Source organism: Bidens hawaiensis, unplaced genomic scaffold, assembly GCF_021521415.1.
Source record: "Bidens hawaiensis isolate Kalapana, Puna unplaced genomic scaffold, B.hawaiensis_p1.1 tig00044223_1, whole genome shotgun sequence".
Lineage (NCBI taxonomy): Eukaryota > Viridiplantae > Streptophyta > Magnoliopsida > Asterales > Asteraceae > Bidens > Bidens hawaiensis.
Window position 1 is genome coordinate 50,095 of NW_027497856.1, and position 15,953 is coordinate 66,047.

General features: G+C 35.2%; 1 protein-coding gene across 1 annotated transcript; it reads right to left on the reverse strand.

The window, feature by feature from the left end:
• Positions 1 to 14,748: 14,748 nt before the first annotated feature.
• Positions 14,749 to 15,054, reverse strand: LOC143594828 (auxin-responsive protein SAUR50-like). The gene has a single exon (XM_077074043.1). The coding sequence runs from the start codon at positions 15,049 to 15,051 to the stop codon at positions 14,749 to 14,751; it is 303 nt and encodes a 100-aa protein (XP_076930158.1). The 5' UTR covers positions 15,052 to 15,054.
• Between the last annotated feature and the right edge of the window lie 899 nt (positions 15,055 to 15,953).

The following is a 15,953-nucleotide window of genomic DNA, read 5'->3' on the forward strand; positions in this document are numbered from 1 at the left end:
AATATTTCTTTATTAGTTATCTAGTTCTCTCTTTAATAAGGGATTCTCTCTTGATCCTCTCCCTATATATATAACTGAAGGGAGGCCAGAGCCCTAGGCGGCGGGCTTCTGAGCCTCGGGCGGCAAGGGCTGCAATTTATGAGTTCTAGTGCCACCCAAGCACCCATAAGCCAAGCAGGCGGCTCCTTGAAAGCCCAGTGCCAGATATTCTCATTTTCTTTGGGTCTTTCATATTTTTGAGCTGACAGTTGTATAGAAGTTAAGTATATATGATTATATATGCTTCTTGAACTAATAAATGGTGTGTTTTGCACTAGGTAAAGCTCAAGGACTAAGTATTGGATAATGATCAAGTGCTTGAGACGAGTTAAGAACACACAACATCAAATTGAAATTTTAATATTACTTGTAAAGGTGCATAAACTTGTTTTATTATATGTTGTCTTTTATTTTAAAAGTATATAGGGTGAGTTTTGTGGGTGTATGTAAATTTTGGGTGTTGCAGGTTGCTACTTGCTAGTCACATCAAGCCTATTTATAGGCCTTGCATCCAAGATTACATAATAGGCACAAATGCACCCGCCCATGGGCCAAAAGCATGTACAAATAAACAAAACGAAAAACAACGAATAATCTATTACATAAGCCTACATATTTTAGCCCTAGGCTAATGTATTGAGTTTTCACATGTTAACTTTTATGCTGATCGTGTGCTTGTCCTAGCCTAGGCACTTAGAACGAAGTAGTTAACAAGAATCATGCGAGTTATAGATCCCCTGTTAAAATGTTTGAGGTTGATGTGCATGCTAGTGCATAAAAGTATGAAGTTTTAATATAAATGCTTTTATTAGTTAAGTGAACTGTCTAATCTACCAGCACTTCCTTGCACAGACTTAGGGGTTGTTTGGCAAGTGCTGAACCAGTAAGATGTCTGAATGATTAAGAGAATATGAGCCAGTAAGTGCTGCATCAATAAGTATTGTATGGTTGGACATCTGAATGACTGTGCAGAATGACTATTTTACCCCTATGAACCATCTAGTGCTGCATCAATAAATATTGTTTGGTTGGACATCTGAATGACTGTGCAGAATGACTAGTTTACCCCTATGAACCATCTAGTGTTGAATTAAATATATCTGTTTATTCATAGCTCTTAATAACTATATTAAATGACCAAATTGTATTATAACCAACCAAAATACATCTTAATACATATCTTCATTATAACCAATAACAAAATACATCTTAAAACAAATTCAAGTTACTTGATAAGCATTCGAACAAATCATGTCCTACATTGAAGCCGCAAAAGGATATTAAATCAAAACAAAACAACGACAATATGAACCAAGTTCTAGTCAAATATAAAAATTATCTTGGTATTACGAACGCACTGCTCGTTTGGTAACATTTATATCTTAGCATATTAACATTACATGTACAAAACTTGAGATAGAAAGAAGTGGCTCTGTCTTCCGGAAAAATTAAATGAAAATTACAAAGTGCCAATGTAATTTGACAAACTTGATTCAATGAAAGGTTTGTAATGGAAACTTGTTTCCAAGCTAATTAGATCACAATTGTTTATTCCATGGGTGTATATTTATAATCCTAAGAAACAATAGAAATCAAAATTGTTAGGGTTGAGTGTTTCTTACCTACCAGTTAATGATTCACAAGTCATATATGAAAGTGATGAACAAAGTCCTTGTCAAGTTGCCATCTCTTTTTTTTTCAGTTCTGCACCAATCTTAACGCCACAACAGCAGCAAAGAACCACCACCCACCACAGTCTTGGAGAAAACAATTTCCTAGTTGAGGGTTGAGAGGGATCGTAGATGACGATATTCTGGCAGATACACAGCGACAACGACTGCAATGGAGACTTGAACAAAGAACATTCTAGGAAGGAGCAATATGGAAGGAGGGAGCAATAGCGTGGGAGGGATTGCAGAGAAGAAGAGTCGTGTATTATGTTAGGGCTATTATGGTCTCTTTCTCATTCAGAATCTTTCTCTTGCTGAGCAATTCAGATGTTAAATTTGTCATTCAGGTGTAACCTTTCAACAAGCCAAACGTGTTGGAATTATGAACCGGTTCGGGTAAGTCAATACGGCCAACCGGGTTATGACCCGTGAGAGTTACACCGTAAGGTAACGAGCCATTAACCCGCTTAAGTCAGTTAACTAGGTTAGATACTTTAATGAGATAAAATTACATGAAACGGGCTTTGGAGCAAGACATGGACTTATTGGCCCATTAGGTTTATAACTAATTAGACTAGTTAAACCTAATTGAGGGGTTATATAAATATATGATATTTTATAACCTGAAGCCAATTCTGACAAGTCCATCTCCTTCTTCCTCCACCATAGTTGCCAGCCACCTGCTCCACCGATGCTGCTTCACCGCCGGCTCCTGACCAGCCGCCGCCGCCTGTCTGCTGGTGCCACCGCCACCTGCCGCCGCTGACCGGTCGCTGTCCGCCAATGCCGACTGCGCCTCCATCCGCCGCCGCACACCACCACTGTTGTCGGGTTGCCGTCGCGCACCATCACCGTTGGTCGTTAGATCTTGTTGCGTCACCTAGCTCGGTTCGTTAGCCTTCGGTGTCTCAACCGGTTAATTATTAACCGAAGTAAACTTAAATATACCGTTAGTTTAATTATATATTTATTATTTGACTCGTACTCGTATTGTCTGTTACCGGATCCTGTCGGGTTTAGTTTCGCTGCTAATTAATTATATACATTCCGCTGCGTATAATTATTAATTAATAAAATTAATTATTATTAACCACGTTTATTGAACCGGTTTTAATTATTTACAGAAAGGCTAGTGGGAGCACTATATCATTCATCATCCTGTATGTGGATGATATTGATCATTGGAAACAACATCCTTATGCTTAAGGAAGTTAAGAACTAGTTGGGCTCTTATTTCGCAATGAAAGATCTTGATGAAGCTGCTTATATTCTAGGAATTAAGATCTACCGAGATAGGTCTAAGCGGCTTCTAGGGCTGAGTCAAAGTACATACATCGACAAAGTAATGGCACGCTTCTCAATGGATAACTCCAAGAAAGGAGCTCTCCCCATGGCTAAAGGAACCGTGTTGAACAAATCACAATCTTTGACAATGGACATTTAAACTAAGCACATGCAAGCAATTCCATATGCTTCAGCGATTGGCTCCATCATGTATGCTATGTTATGTACTAGACCTGACGTCTCGTATGCGCTGAGCATGACTAGTCGTTTTCAGCAGAACCCTGGCATTGCCCACTGGACTGCTGTGAAGAACATTCTGAGGTACCTGAAAAGGACGAAAGACATGTTGTTAATGTTTGGAGGAGTGGAAGAAGAGATCACTGTAAGGTGTTACACTGATGCTAGCTTCTAGAATGACCGAGATGTTTCTCGCTCACAATCTGCTTGGATGAGGAAATTCATAGCCCACCTCGATATGTTTCCAAGTTTTCGAAAACCGATCAACGTAATCTGTGATAACACATGAGCCATTGCTCAAGCCAAAGAGCCCAGGTCTCATCACAGAGCCAAGCACATTCTAAGGAAGTTCCATCTCATTCGGGAATTATGGAACGAGGAGACATCATAATAAGCAAAGTAGACACAGATCAAAACCTAGCTGACCCGTTCACTAAACCGATGACTCAGGACAAGCATGATCGTCACAGAGATGCTATCGGTCTTAGATTAGCTAGTAGTTTGTTTTGATTTAGTATTTGGATGTGTGAACGTTTAAACGGTTATACTTTTGAGTTCTCTTTTGATTTAATGGTTAAATGCAAATATTGAATAATATAATTGTGTTCGTTTTTAATACGTTTAATCCATAAATATTGTATTCTAAATTATCCGTAGTCGGTCAGACTCGTGGGAACGACTCTGAATTAAGACTAATCTGACTTTGGACTCAAGGAGTTGACTTCCAAACTCACAGACCTCATTATGAATGATGTTGGATGTAACTCGCATCAAATCATCTTCATGGATCTTAGTCATAAGATGTTTTGATACTGGTATACTCATTTAGTATCCTCAGACCTAAGATACATATTAGAACTTTCGTTTACTAAAGGTTATTCTTTGATCATTGTCAACCGCTGTCTCGTAACTGCCAGCTATAAAGGCATGGGTTGGGAATGATCTGAAGCTCAATGGGATTTGTATGTAATCAAGATGGGATTTTGTACTCTTACATAATATGTAACAGTTCGACATCTTGGCGCCCTCGTTGATTCAAACTGGTAAAGTGTGAGGCCTCACCCAAACTAACTATGTGTTTGATTGGACCACTTTGATTCTTAATCGAGAACTATAATGATTGAGCGCCATATGAGATTGAACCTGATCCATGTCTCATTATTCAATTGATGTCTTATACAGAAAGGATAAATGACAACGATTACCATAAATTCGTTATCTTGTAATAGTGTATTCCAAGATTATTTTGGTTAATGAATTTAAAATGTTATAACCTGTTGGGGGCAACTATGTGTAGCTAGAGCACCGCTGGCTGTCAGTATTGAGTAACTTAACCAGAAACCATCCAAGTGTGAGACTGTTGAAATTATGGACCGGTTCGGGTAAGTCAATACGGCCAACCGGGTTATGACCCGTGAGAGTTACACCGTGAGGCAACGAACCATTAACCCGCTTAAGTTAGTTAACCGGGTTAGATACTTTAACGAGAGAAAATTACATGGAACGGGCTTTGAAGAAAGACATGGACTTATTGGCCCATTAGGTTTATAACTAATTAGATTAGTTAAACCTAATTGAGGGGTTATATAAATATATGATATTTTATAACCTAAAGCCAATCCTGACAAGTCCATCTCCTTCTTCCTCCACCATAGTTGCCGGCCACCTGCTCCACCGTTGCTGCTTCACCGCCGCCGCACACAACCACTGCTGCCGGGTTGCCGTTCGGCACCGTCACCGTTGGTCGTTAGATCTCGTTGTGTCACCTAGCTCGGTTCGTTAGCCTTCAGTGTCTCAACAGGTTAATTATTAACCGAGGTAAACTTAAATATATCGTTAGTTTAATTATATATTTATTGTTTAACTCGTACTCGTATTGTCTGTAACCAGATCCTGTCGGGTTTAGTTTCGGTGCTGATTAATTATATACATTCTGCTGCGTATAATTATTAATTAATGAAATTAATTATTATTAACCACGTTTGTTGAACCGGTTTTAATAAATAAAATTTTTTAACTGATCACCACTGATACCCAACAAAACGCTCTGTCCGATTCAAATTTGCACATCTGAATGGTTTCATTCAGACCCTTTCCAAACACCCCCTTAGCCAATACATAGGGTGGAATTAAATGTGGCTAGAAGTTTAGTAAAACCTGGTTATGCATGGTAGAGGTTTGTGAACCCATTCTACATGGTAGAGGTTTGTGAGCCCCAACAAACAGATAGGAAGGTCAAACAAAAAGAGGAAGAAAGCAGCTAATAAAATGAATCAAGGGGCTGCAAAAAATGTGAACTTAGAGACGTGAACATAGTCACCTGTGGTATACGCAAGGGAAAACATCACAATAGAAGGTCATGCAAGGGATAGAGTCATCAGAGGACTTGCAAGTTTCCCTTTTTAATGTGTTTTGTTTAATTGTTATAATGGTTTGTTCTTTGTCCGGTATTCTTACCATGTTTTGTTGCATCGCAATACTTATATGGTTAATGGTTGTTTTTTGAGTGCTTTATGGCTGTAAAACAATGGATGCTTTGTCGTATTTTTGTTAAAAACGATGCTTTAAATGTTTTATGGTTTTTTGAATGCTTTACGTATATAAATGGTAATTTGGTTAACTTTAAATTGCAATAGCAGTACACATTTTTGCATTGGACTTACTCTGGTGCAAACATAGAAATTGGAGTACCAATGCGGTTCAACTCCGTTTCCAACTGGTTTCCGAGTTGGTGCGACAATGGTATTGGATCTTCTTGGGTTGCTCTCGTTTTACCATGCTGTATGGTCTCTAGTAACATCTTGTGGAAAGATGATCGGTTCAAGTGCCCGTGAGGAAACACGAATACCCACCTCGAAGAGGACATGCATTTATAAACTTGTCAGACGATGTTTTTGTCAGCTGAGGATTTAAAGTAAATTTTGTCATATGTAAGTCAAGTTAACATAAAATCGTTGAAAATTATAATGTTAGTGGTAATATGCAAGGGAATGAATATAAATAAGATTATAAAAAGAAATATTTTGGAACTTGTTTTCCGCATATAAAATATAGTATCAAATCATTTTGTTTTAAAATCTAGGGCCGGTCTGTTAGCTATAGAAACCAAAGCTAGGGCTTTGGGTCCTTGAAATAAAAGGGCCCCAAATTTTAAAAAAAATATAGTTTATGTATATATTAATTATATTTATTGGATTAAATAGATTGTTAATGTGGTTTAGTGGTAATAATCCTGTTTTGATTCCCTAGGGTCTCTAGTTTGATTCTTAAATTCTTAAATTGTACATTTATATATTTCCATCTTAATCAAAATCCAGCTTTTTGTGAAATTATATAATAATAATTTCTAACTAATAGGACATATACATGACAAGATCTGAATTATATTCAACATATGAAATTGAAATATTAAATGTGAACTCATTAACTATTATTAATTTTTAGAAGTTCTTTATATCATATTTGCATTGATTTTTATAGCTTAATCTCGTCATTTTAATTCAAAGTTATCCTCAAGTCACAACATTATGATACACACCAATGTAAAATAAAAAAAAATAGAAAAAAGCCCCCTAATTTCTCTTCGCTTTAATCCTTCAAAATAGTTGGGTCAGCCCTGAATCTAGGGTGTTACACGGTAGAATAAAAATAACATGAAATATTAGAAAAAAAAACAGTCAACAATCATACACAGTGAAATCCTATGAAATAAAAAGGTATAAGTAAGGTCTGAAAATGATGAGATGTAAACATACCATGTCTCTATTCCAAAGAATTGCTTCCAGAGAGAGTTGAATTAATTTTCATATGCTAGATGTAGTCGTCACAGCGCATCATTTAAGGGATCTGGGTCCCAGCCTTTAAAATAGGGTCCGTGACTTTCGACTCCATCCGTATAAAAGTTCAAATTCCTTTACTAGTCTTAGTAGCAATTTGTTTGTGAAAAAGAAAGGATGCGTTTGCAAATGACATGGAGGGCCCTTTGACTAATAATAATGATACGGAACAGCAACAAATCATGTAGTAGTTAAGATGTCATTACAATGAGTTAAACAAGAGATATTAGAATTAATTAAAACTACTTTATCAAGAAAAAGCAAAGTTTAATTATAATTCTATTATGATGATGCTAATGTTATTATAATTGTCCTTAACGCGGTTTCATTGTTTTCATATGACTAAATAAACTAATAAAAATGTAGAAACTAATTATTATGAGATAAATAATTAGTTAATTAATTAATCATCACATTAATGATTAATCCTAGAATGGATATATTTGGATTAACATTCTATTTTAAGTTCTTACACTAATGTATGCAACCAAATCATAGTAGGAGAAAAAAGAAATTGTTAAATCAGTAATTGTTTATTTCAATACTTTTAAGAAAAATAACAAATAAAATAAATCGGGTGATATAGTAACTTTCTATTCTTATTATAATAGTTTTCTTGAATATACATCGAACACACTTTCTTCTTTTCAACATATTATTCTCAGACATCCACACCAAAGACAAAATGTTGCGTAAACAGGAGGATTCAATGCAAAAGACTAATTCGATGTATGAAAAAGCTCATTTGGTCTATAAAACACCACATTTGTTGCCAATACAACCGATGTAGAACAAGTCTCATATCTTACAATAATTTTATTTGTAACAATTGACACTTCTTAAGAACCAACGTCCTCATTTGTCACGGGCCGGCTCCATTCAGGCTACCACTTTGTGGGCCTAAATTTTGAGTTTGACTCTGATACTAAGGTTACAGTCCAACCAAAAGAACTTAACTCAAAAAACTAGTCTAATTTGATGAGAGAGCTTATATAGTCTATAAATCCATATTTGTTATCCATACAACAAATGAAATACAAGAAACATACCTTATAATTCAGTCTGTAGGATAAGGTTTAAATGAAACTATTATATAATAGAGACCTAAATTCTCGAAACTAATGTGGACAAATATGTTAAAATGAAAATTGATAAATTTTTTACAATAGTTTTTGATAAGTTTATATTTTAATTAGTATGATTTAGCTTGTTGAATGGATATTGTAATGGAGTCTGTAGAGTTGTAGGGTGGGCCGGGTGTTAAGTGTTGTAGGCCTGTAGGGTATGGGGGGACAGTGGGGGACAAATTGGGACTTCAACAGTTGGTCACAAGGTCAATTAATGCATTTGAGGCCCAACATGTATGGCCCATGTCTCTTCGGTGATAATTCAATACAGTATATATTCTTATAAATATTTAAAATAAAATTGTCAAACGCTAACTGTCTTATATAAATAAATGAAAGAATATAGTATACGTTTTTCTTTTTCTTCTTTACATGGTGAAACCCAAACCGACATTTATGTGGAAATAATATGGGCTATTTGGATTAGATATTTAAATTAAGATGCGAGGCAAATCTTTTATGATACAACAGATCCGGTATATGTTCAAAAGAAACTATGAACCGGAATAAAAAAGTTTATCTCACCCATGAGTTAAATGAGAATCTTTAAGTTATATTACTTATATTCTTAATCATCTGGATAATCATGAATTTTCATAAGTCAGTAACGTAATTTAGTTAGTATGATGGTTACGAAGATAATTTAAATTATTTATCATCGCTTCAAAAAGAAAAGAGTAAAGTGTAATTTTCATCCTTATGGTTTGGCAAATAATGAGAATTTACTCCAAAAAATTTATTTTTTGCATATGGACCCTCCACGTTTCTTAATTCTTGTCAATTACATCCAAATCACTAACTCCGTTAAATTGAATCCTTAACTTAGGGGTAGACATGTCTTTTCACTCTTTGTTTATTGCATGAGTACAGTGCCAAAATCGTACCTGAGGTTTGGCCATATTTGCGAATTTCGTCCAACAATATTTTTTTTCGCAAGTAGACCTTCGATTTTTCCCAACCGTTGCCAATTTCGTCCAAATTGTTAACTCGGTCTAAATTCAATGTTAACTAATGGGTCTTACTGTCCTTTTACATGTTTGTTTACAATATTGTTATTATGTGTTTGTTTGATGATATATATTAGGGATGAGCTCGGTACCGGTACCGAAAATCCCGATCCCGAAAATCGCAAATGTTTGGTACCGGTACCGAAATGTTCGGTTCGGTACCGGTATTTGAGGTAAAGTTCAGGAAATACCGGTACCGTACCGTACCCTTTCCGAAAACTCAAAACCTTGGTACCGATGGTACCGAATCGGTACCGATTTCGGTACCCGTACCGGTTTGGTACCGGTACCGATTTTGCTCATCTCTAACATATATAACATTTCACGATTCCTATGTTTGAATCCAATATATTATCCGTTTGTTTATTCTTCTTTATTTTAGTCATATAAAGGGTTTAGCTCAACGTAATATAATAACAATGTAAACAAATATGTAAAAGGACAGTAACACCCCTAAGTTAATGTTAAATGTAGACCACGTTAACAATTTGGACGAAATTGGCAACAGTTGGGAAACATCGATGGTCTAATTGCGAAAAAAAATATTTTTGGACGAACTTAGCAAATGTGACCAAACTTCATGGACGATTTTGGCACTGTATTCATGTAATAAAGAAAGAGTGAAAAGACATGTCTACCCCTGAGTTAACGATTCAATTTAACGGAGTTAGTGATTTGGATGTAATTGGCAAGATTGGGAAACGTGGAGGGTTCATATGCAAAAAACAAACTTTTTGGACTAAATTCGCATTATTTGTCAAAACACAAGGACGAAAATGGCACTTTACTCAAAAGAAAATCAAATTATTTGTAACTACTCAATAACAGAATTTCTATTTAAGAGTGTGAATGGCTAATTAACATGACAAACCAAAAGTGAAATTCATAGGCTTTGTTTTGGTCTTAACGGATTTAGGTCACTTTCAGGTGGAGCCACTTCGGTTTTTTGTTAAAAGTGTTGTGTTCAGGTCGGCTTGATGCTCTCGTCGGTAGAGATGTATAACATGTTTGTTTTAATAATTTTTTTATAAAATTGTAACTTGTCATAGCCTGTGTCACGCTCGGATTCATAGGAGTGTAACATGATTTTCAGGTTCATGATCGACGTATTAAATTTTGGCCCCCCTAATAGGTATTGTAAGTTATGGTCTAGGTCATCAAAAGGTTATATTAGGGTTTTGTTTGGGTCTCTAAGTATACCCATGTATATTGTACCTTTGATAACATGGAGAACAGACAACCATGCCTTTTAACAGAAATTTTTTTTTAATTCTTATCATCAGTGATTAGACGTGCACAAATCGGGTATTTAAAAAACCCGGAACCGGGTAGGAACCGGTTCCGGGTATGGTCAACAAAAGTCAAACCAGGTTCGGTTCCGGAACCGGTTCCGGGTATAGTCGGGTATTTGACCGGGTTTTGACCAGTTCCGGGTCGGGTTTTGACCGGTTCCTCCGGGTTTTTTTCGGGTTTTTGACCAGTTCCTCCGGGTCGGTTCCGGTTCCAGAACCGGCTCCGAGGAGAAATCCTATACCCGGTCAGGAACCGGTTCCGGGTATGGGTTAGAACCGGTTCCGGGTCGGTTCCACCGGTTCGGTTCTGGAACCGGTTATTTTGTGCACGTCTATCAGTGATACTTAAGCCCAAGCCCAAGACTCTCTCTAACTTAGATGTTTTAAAAGCGTTATCTTTCCTAATGGACTTCCAACCCCGTTGGTTAGTAGATAACCATTTACCCGCGAATGAAAACTGCTTAACACCCTAGAAAAAATCATCAACAAACTTTAAAATGAATTTTTTTAATATCTATGTTAAATATTATTAATGTTTTCATAAATTGTTATAAATATATTTCAAAGGTAGACATCGACAAATGTCGTATTGCATGTGATATGCAGTTTCTCATATATTGTTTTCGTTTTCACATTTATTTCCTTTTAATGATGGAGATGTGTGAGAGGAAATCTTGTGGTTTATATTCGAAATAAAAAAATACTATTTTATATATTTTCGATGATTCTGCCAGTTAAATCAATTAAAAGGGGACAAGTAAAAATAACAGTACTGATAGGGCATTTGACTAATTATAAATTAAAGAAAAAACTGTATTTTTCAACCTAATCTAAAAGCTCGAATAATAATACATATGTACATGTAGGATATGTGTATTTTTGACTAATTATAAATTAAAGAAAACACTTATTCTAAGTGATAAGTGTAAAATATGTGTATGTTTATGCAATGAATGTTATTATTATATGATGTTTAGGTGAATGAATATGTATAAGACAAGTAAAGTATGCACGTATGATATGAAAGTATAGATAGTTGACAAGGACATGTATGGTTGTATGGTTAAGCGAGACGAAGGGACTAGATCCTAATAATATCTGAGATGACAGGGATCAAACCCTAATCATATCTGAGATGAAAGAGACCAGATCCTAATAAATGAGATTGAGGCAGGAGAGACCAGACCCTAATAATATCTGAGATAGTAGGGACCAGACCCTGATAATATCTAAGATAGAGGGACTAGACCCTAAGAATATATGAGATAGAAGAAGAAGAGTACGAAAGGAAGTATGTAAGTGCGTATGCATGTACGTAATGTATGTATGAATGAATAATAGTAAGTAATGTATAAAATATGTATCTTCGGACACGTATAAATATGAATATGAATGTATGTATGTTAATTGATTGTCTAGAACTCACTCAGTGTAGCTGAATTTTAGTATGTATGCAGGCGAATAGGATGAGACAGGTTGCATGAGGGAGATACGTGGCAAATAAAAGAAGACTGGCATCGAAGGAAAGAAGAGTCACGTGTTATTTATAATTAATGTTTAAGACTTATGTTATTTCCGTTTAAGACAAAGTATTTATGTTATGTAAGAATGGTTGACTTTTATTCCGCAATTTGTTTTAATTAACTATGATTTTCCAAATTATGTGAATGGGTAAATTCAACCAGCATAAAAGTAGGACACCCGAGGTCGGGGGCCTTACAAAAAATAAAATAAGAAGCTTAGAGCCCCTCAAGTTTTCAAATCACAATAGGGCAACATGACATACGGGATTTAAAGCCCCAGTGCCATGTGACAGTGACATGACACTATGGAGGTTTAAAACCCAACCACAATGAATGGTCTTTGCTTTTATTGTTTCGGCTTAAATGCGCTTTTTACAAACTAGCAATGTACTAACATGGTTCAAATTCCTGTTTTTTTTCCTTTCTTTTTCTTTTTATAAATACTATAAAAAACTGACATACTTTTTCATTTTTTCTCACGTACATAAACTTGTTATTTTTAAACACAAATGTGAAATGACCTTTGATAGCCCATTTACTATCATAACCTATAATATATATATATATATATATATATATATATATATATATATATATTAAATGAAATAATAAATAGATTAGCCCACTATAATTGATAATTATATAATAATTTTTTTTACCGGCAAGAACAGAATAACAAAAGAAAATCAATAAGAAGCTTATAAACAAAACATCCAAAGTCAAATATACGAACTTGTTCTATATTTCACTTATTTACTATTTGCCATTTCCCATCGTCAAAATTAGGAAAATGGTAATCGGAGACGTGGAACGGTGTCTGGTTGAAGGAAGAAACACTACAAGAAAAAGAGGCATTAGTGGTGACACTATTAGCGGCGACGCCGATTATTAGCGGCGACAGGTGAAAAGTCGCCGCATATAGTCCGTGTCGCCACTAATAGCTTGATCCGTGTGCTTTGTTTTCACGCGCTTCTGATCGTTGATTAAGCTACAAACCCATCTCCATACCCACCTTCTTGATCAACAAAACCAAACCAAACCACACCCAACACATACTTATTGAAATCTAGATCTAGACACCACCACTCAACCACACCCTCACCACCCATCTTCTTCAAGCTGCAAGCCACCGTCAAGCTTCAACATCTCCGCCACCGACAACCTTCAACAGCTCCGCCACCGTCAAGCTTCAACAGCTCCATCACCGACCACCTTCAATCACTGTCAAGCTTTGAAGCTCCGGCGAATATCATGTTTCCGGCCACCTGCGAACTTCAGCCGCTGTCAAGACCATCACATGCTCTGGAATCTTGTAATTTGATGTAAAAATTATGTAAAAATCATGTAATTTAACCAATTTAATGAAAAACTACGCGTCTTTTATTCATTTTCGAGCTCAGTTTGATTAATAATAGTGTGTTTTTGAGTGAAAAATGATCTCCGGTAAACTTTCATATTTCCGGCCACCTGCAACATTTTTGCCGGCGAACAATTAGCGGCGACGTACAACTATTAGCGGCGACAAATGATTATTAGCAACGAATTATTAGTGGCGATTTATTAGCGGCGACATTCGTTACTATTAGCGGCGACACTAATACGCCTTTTTCTTGTAGTGAAAGTGATTTGAGTGATGATTTGGTACCTACGATTCGGCCATAAGAAGCTGCCATGGTGTGCGATTACGCGCCATCCAACTCCGGCCATGTGGTTTATTATAAAAAATGAATAAATGATCTTCTTCTTGCCATCCTCTTGTTCTCATTCTTCTTTTCGTTCTTTGTCGTTTCCATTATGTTCTAGGGTTTATATATTATGTTCAAATTATATCCACTAATCTTTTTCTTTTTTTAATTTAATAAGCTACAAGAAAAACAAGGCATGTACCCGGTACAACAGGCCGGTTTCAGGTAATTTTTAGAAAAAAAAAATCATAATTATGTTTAAAAATAACAAGTAGAAGGACTTTAATACGTAGAAAAAAAAATGGAAGGACGTTTATAAGAAAAAAATAAAAAGTAGGTTAGTTTTTTTTATGGCATTTACTCTTTGTTCATGTTATAATTATTTAAACTATTTGTGAATATATATATATATATATGTGTGTACTAAATCACAACAATAATGATATTTATTTCAGAACCTGCCAAATACCTAGCATGTGAAAATGCATTTGCTTTTAAAATTGTTTATTTTTGTTTTACTTTCAGAAATAATTATTTTAAATAATTTCATAGGTTCTGTTTCTTTTTTCTCTTTTTTTTTCCTGTTAAACATAACAACTTGGTACTGCATAAGTAATAATTAAGCAACCCCACAAATACAGTGGTAACAAACTGGATAAGGTAAAACACAATGTTGCATTTGAACATATGATCAAAGATCACCAAAAGATACAGTAATGTCAACTTTCATAAAGTTTAATACGAATAACTTAAACTTACATAAGATACATTAAGATTTCTTCCAAATATATTTCACAATATCGAAGAAATATTTTATCACTCTCAAATGGGTAAACAATTCTTTACACCTCAAATGAGAAAAACTACAAGATTTCACTTCTACACAATCTAACCCAAAAATTAAAAAAAATAAAAAAATAAAAATATTAAATCAGAATATTGTGGCCTTATGGGTTAGAGTCATAAAAAAAGGGTTAAAAAAAGGAATCCATATCCTTAAAAACTTCATCTTAATTCTGACTCGACTGCAACCCTAATATTATTGAATTCATCTGAGCATGGATGTGAGAGATCGGAAAACCACCTCTTCGCATGGGATGGTGAGGCCCATTTCATGATGAAACCCGAACTCCTCCTCAGCGTGACGGAGGAGCTGTTGGAACTCAGGATGCGTTAAGAATGAAATCGGAACGATGTATCGGGTTCGGTTAACGCCAACGTACACCGGAAAATGGCCTTTGGGGACGTCCAGCGGCAGGCCATCGTCGTCATAACCATGTTTCTTGCCTAAACTTGAGCATCTTTTGAGGATTTGCTTCAACAGTGCTGCTTGCGATTTTTTAATCGCCATTTTCGATGAAAGTAGGGTTGCCGGAGATGGTGGTGGTGGTGGTGAGGAGCGGATTAAGGGGGTATTTATAGAGCAAGTCTTGAACACAAGCTGAATAATATTCTCTCCTGACACATTCAAATTCTACTCTCACCGAAAATACTAATATGGTATTTTATAATTTATAATATTGTTAGTTTTTTTTAATTGATTTTAGAATATATTTTTTTTGTGAATATTTGGACAAATGTTTATTTATATACGAAAATGGGTGTAAATCCGAAACATATGGGACGAGTATACCTGAAACTCGGTGGATATGGGCCCGGTAAGAGATTAGGTGATACTCGACATGATGACACTAAAACCTAAATACCCTTTTACCGGAAAAATATATACGAAAATTTTTATTCTTATTTTCCCTAACCTAATCCTTCATTTTAGTGTGATCATATAAAAATAATTTTTTTTTCTTATTTTTGTGTGTTTATATAAAAATTAAATTTTTTCTTCTTATTATCGAATATGTAGTTAACGATATTCTTTATATTTGGTATGTTGTGAAGTAAGTGGTATGTTGTGAAGTAAGTGTGTGTATATATATAAAACTTATAATAATATATTTATTTAATCTAACGCTCATATGTGTGTAGCGTATCATATTTAATTTGTAAGAATTATAGGATTTGTCCTCTATGTTTACATCTAATTTAAATGGTTATCGTTTATCTTTAAAATTGATTTAAACTGTACTTTACGTTTTCAAATGCTATAGGGTTTGTCCTTTGGTCCTAACCTAGTTACTATTTCTCGTTAACTCTGATATATGCCTTACCTATAAGGACAAGTTGATCATTTTACTCATCTTATTAAAAAAACATTTTAATAACTAAAACTAAATTTAATTAAAAGATTAAAACAAA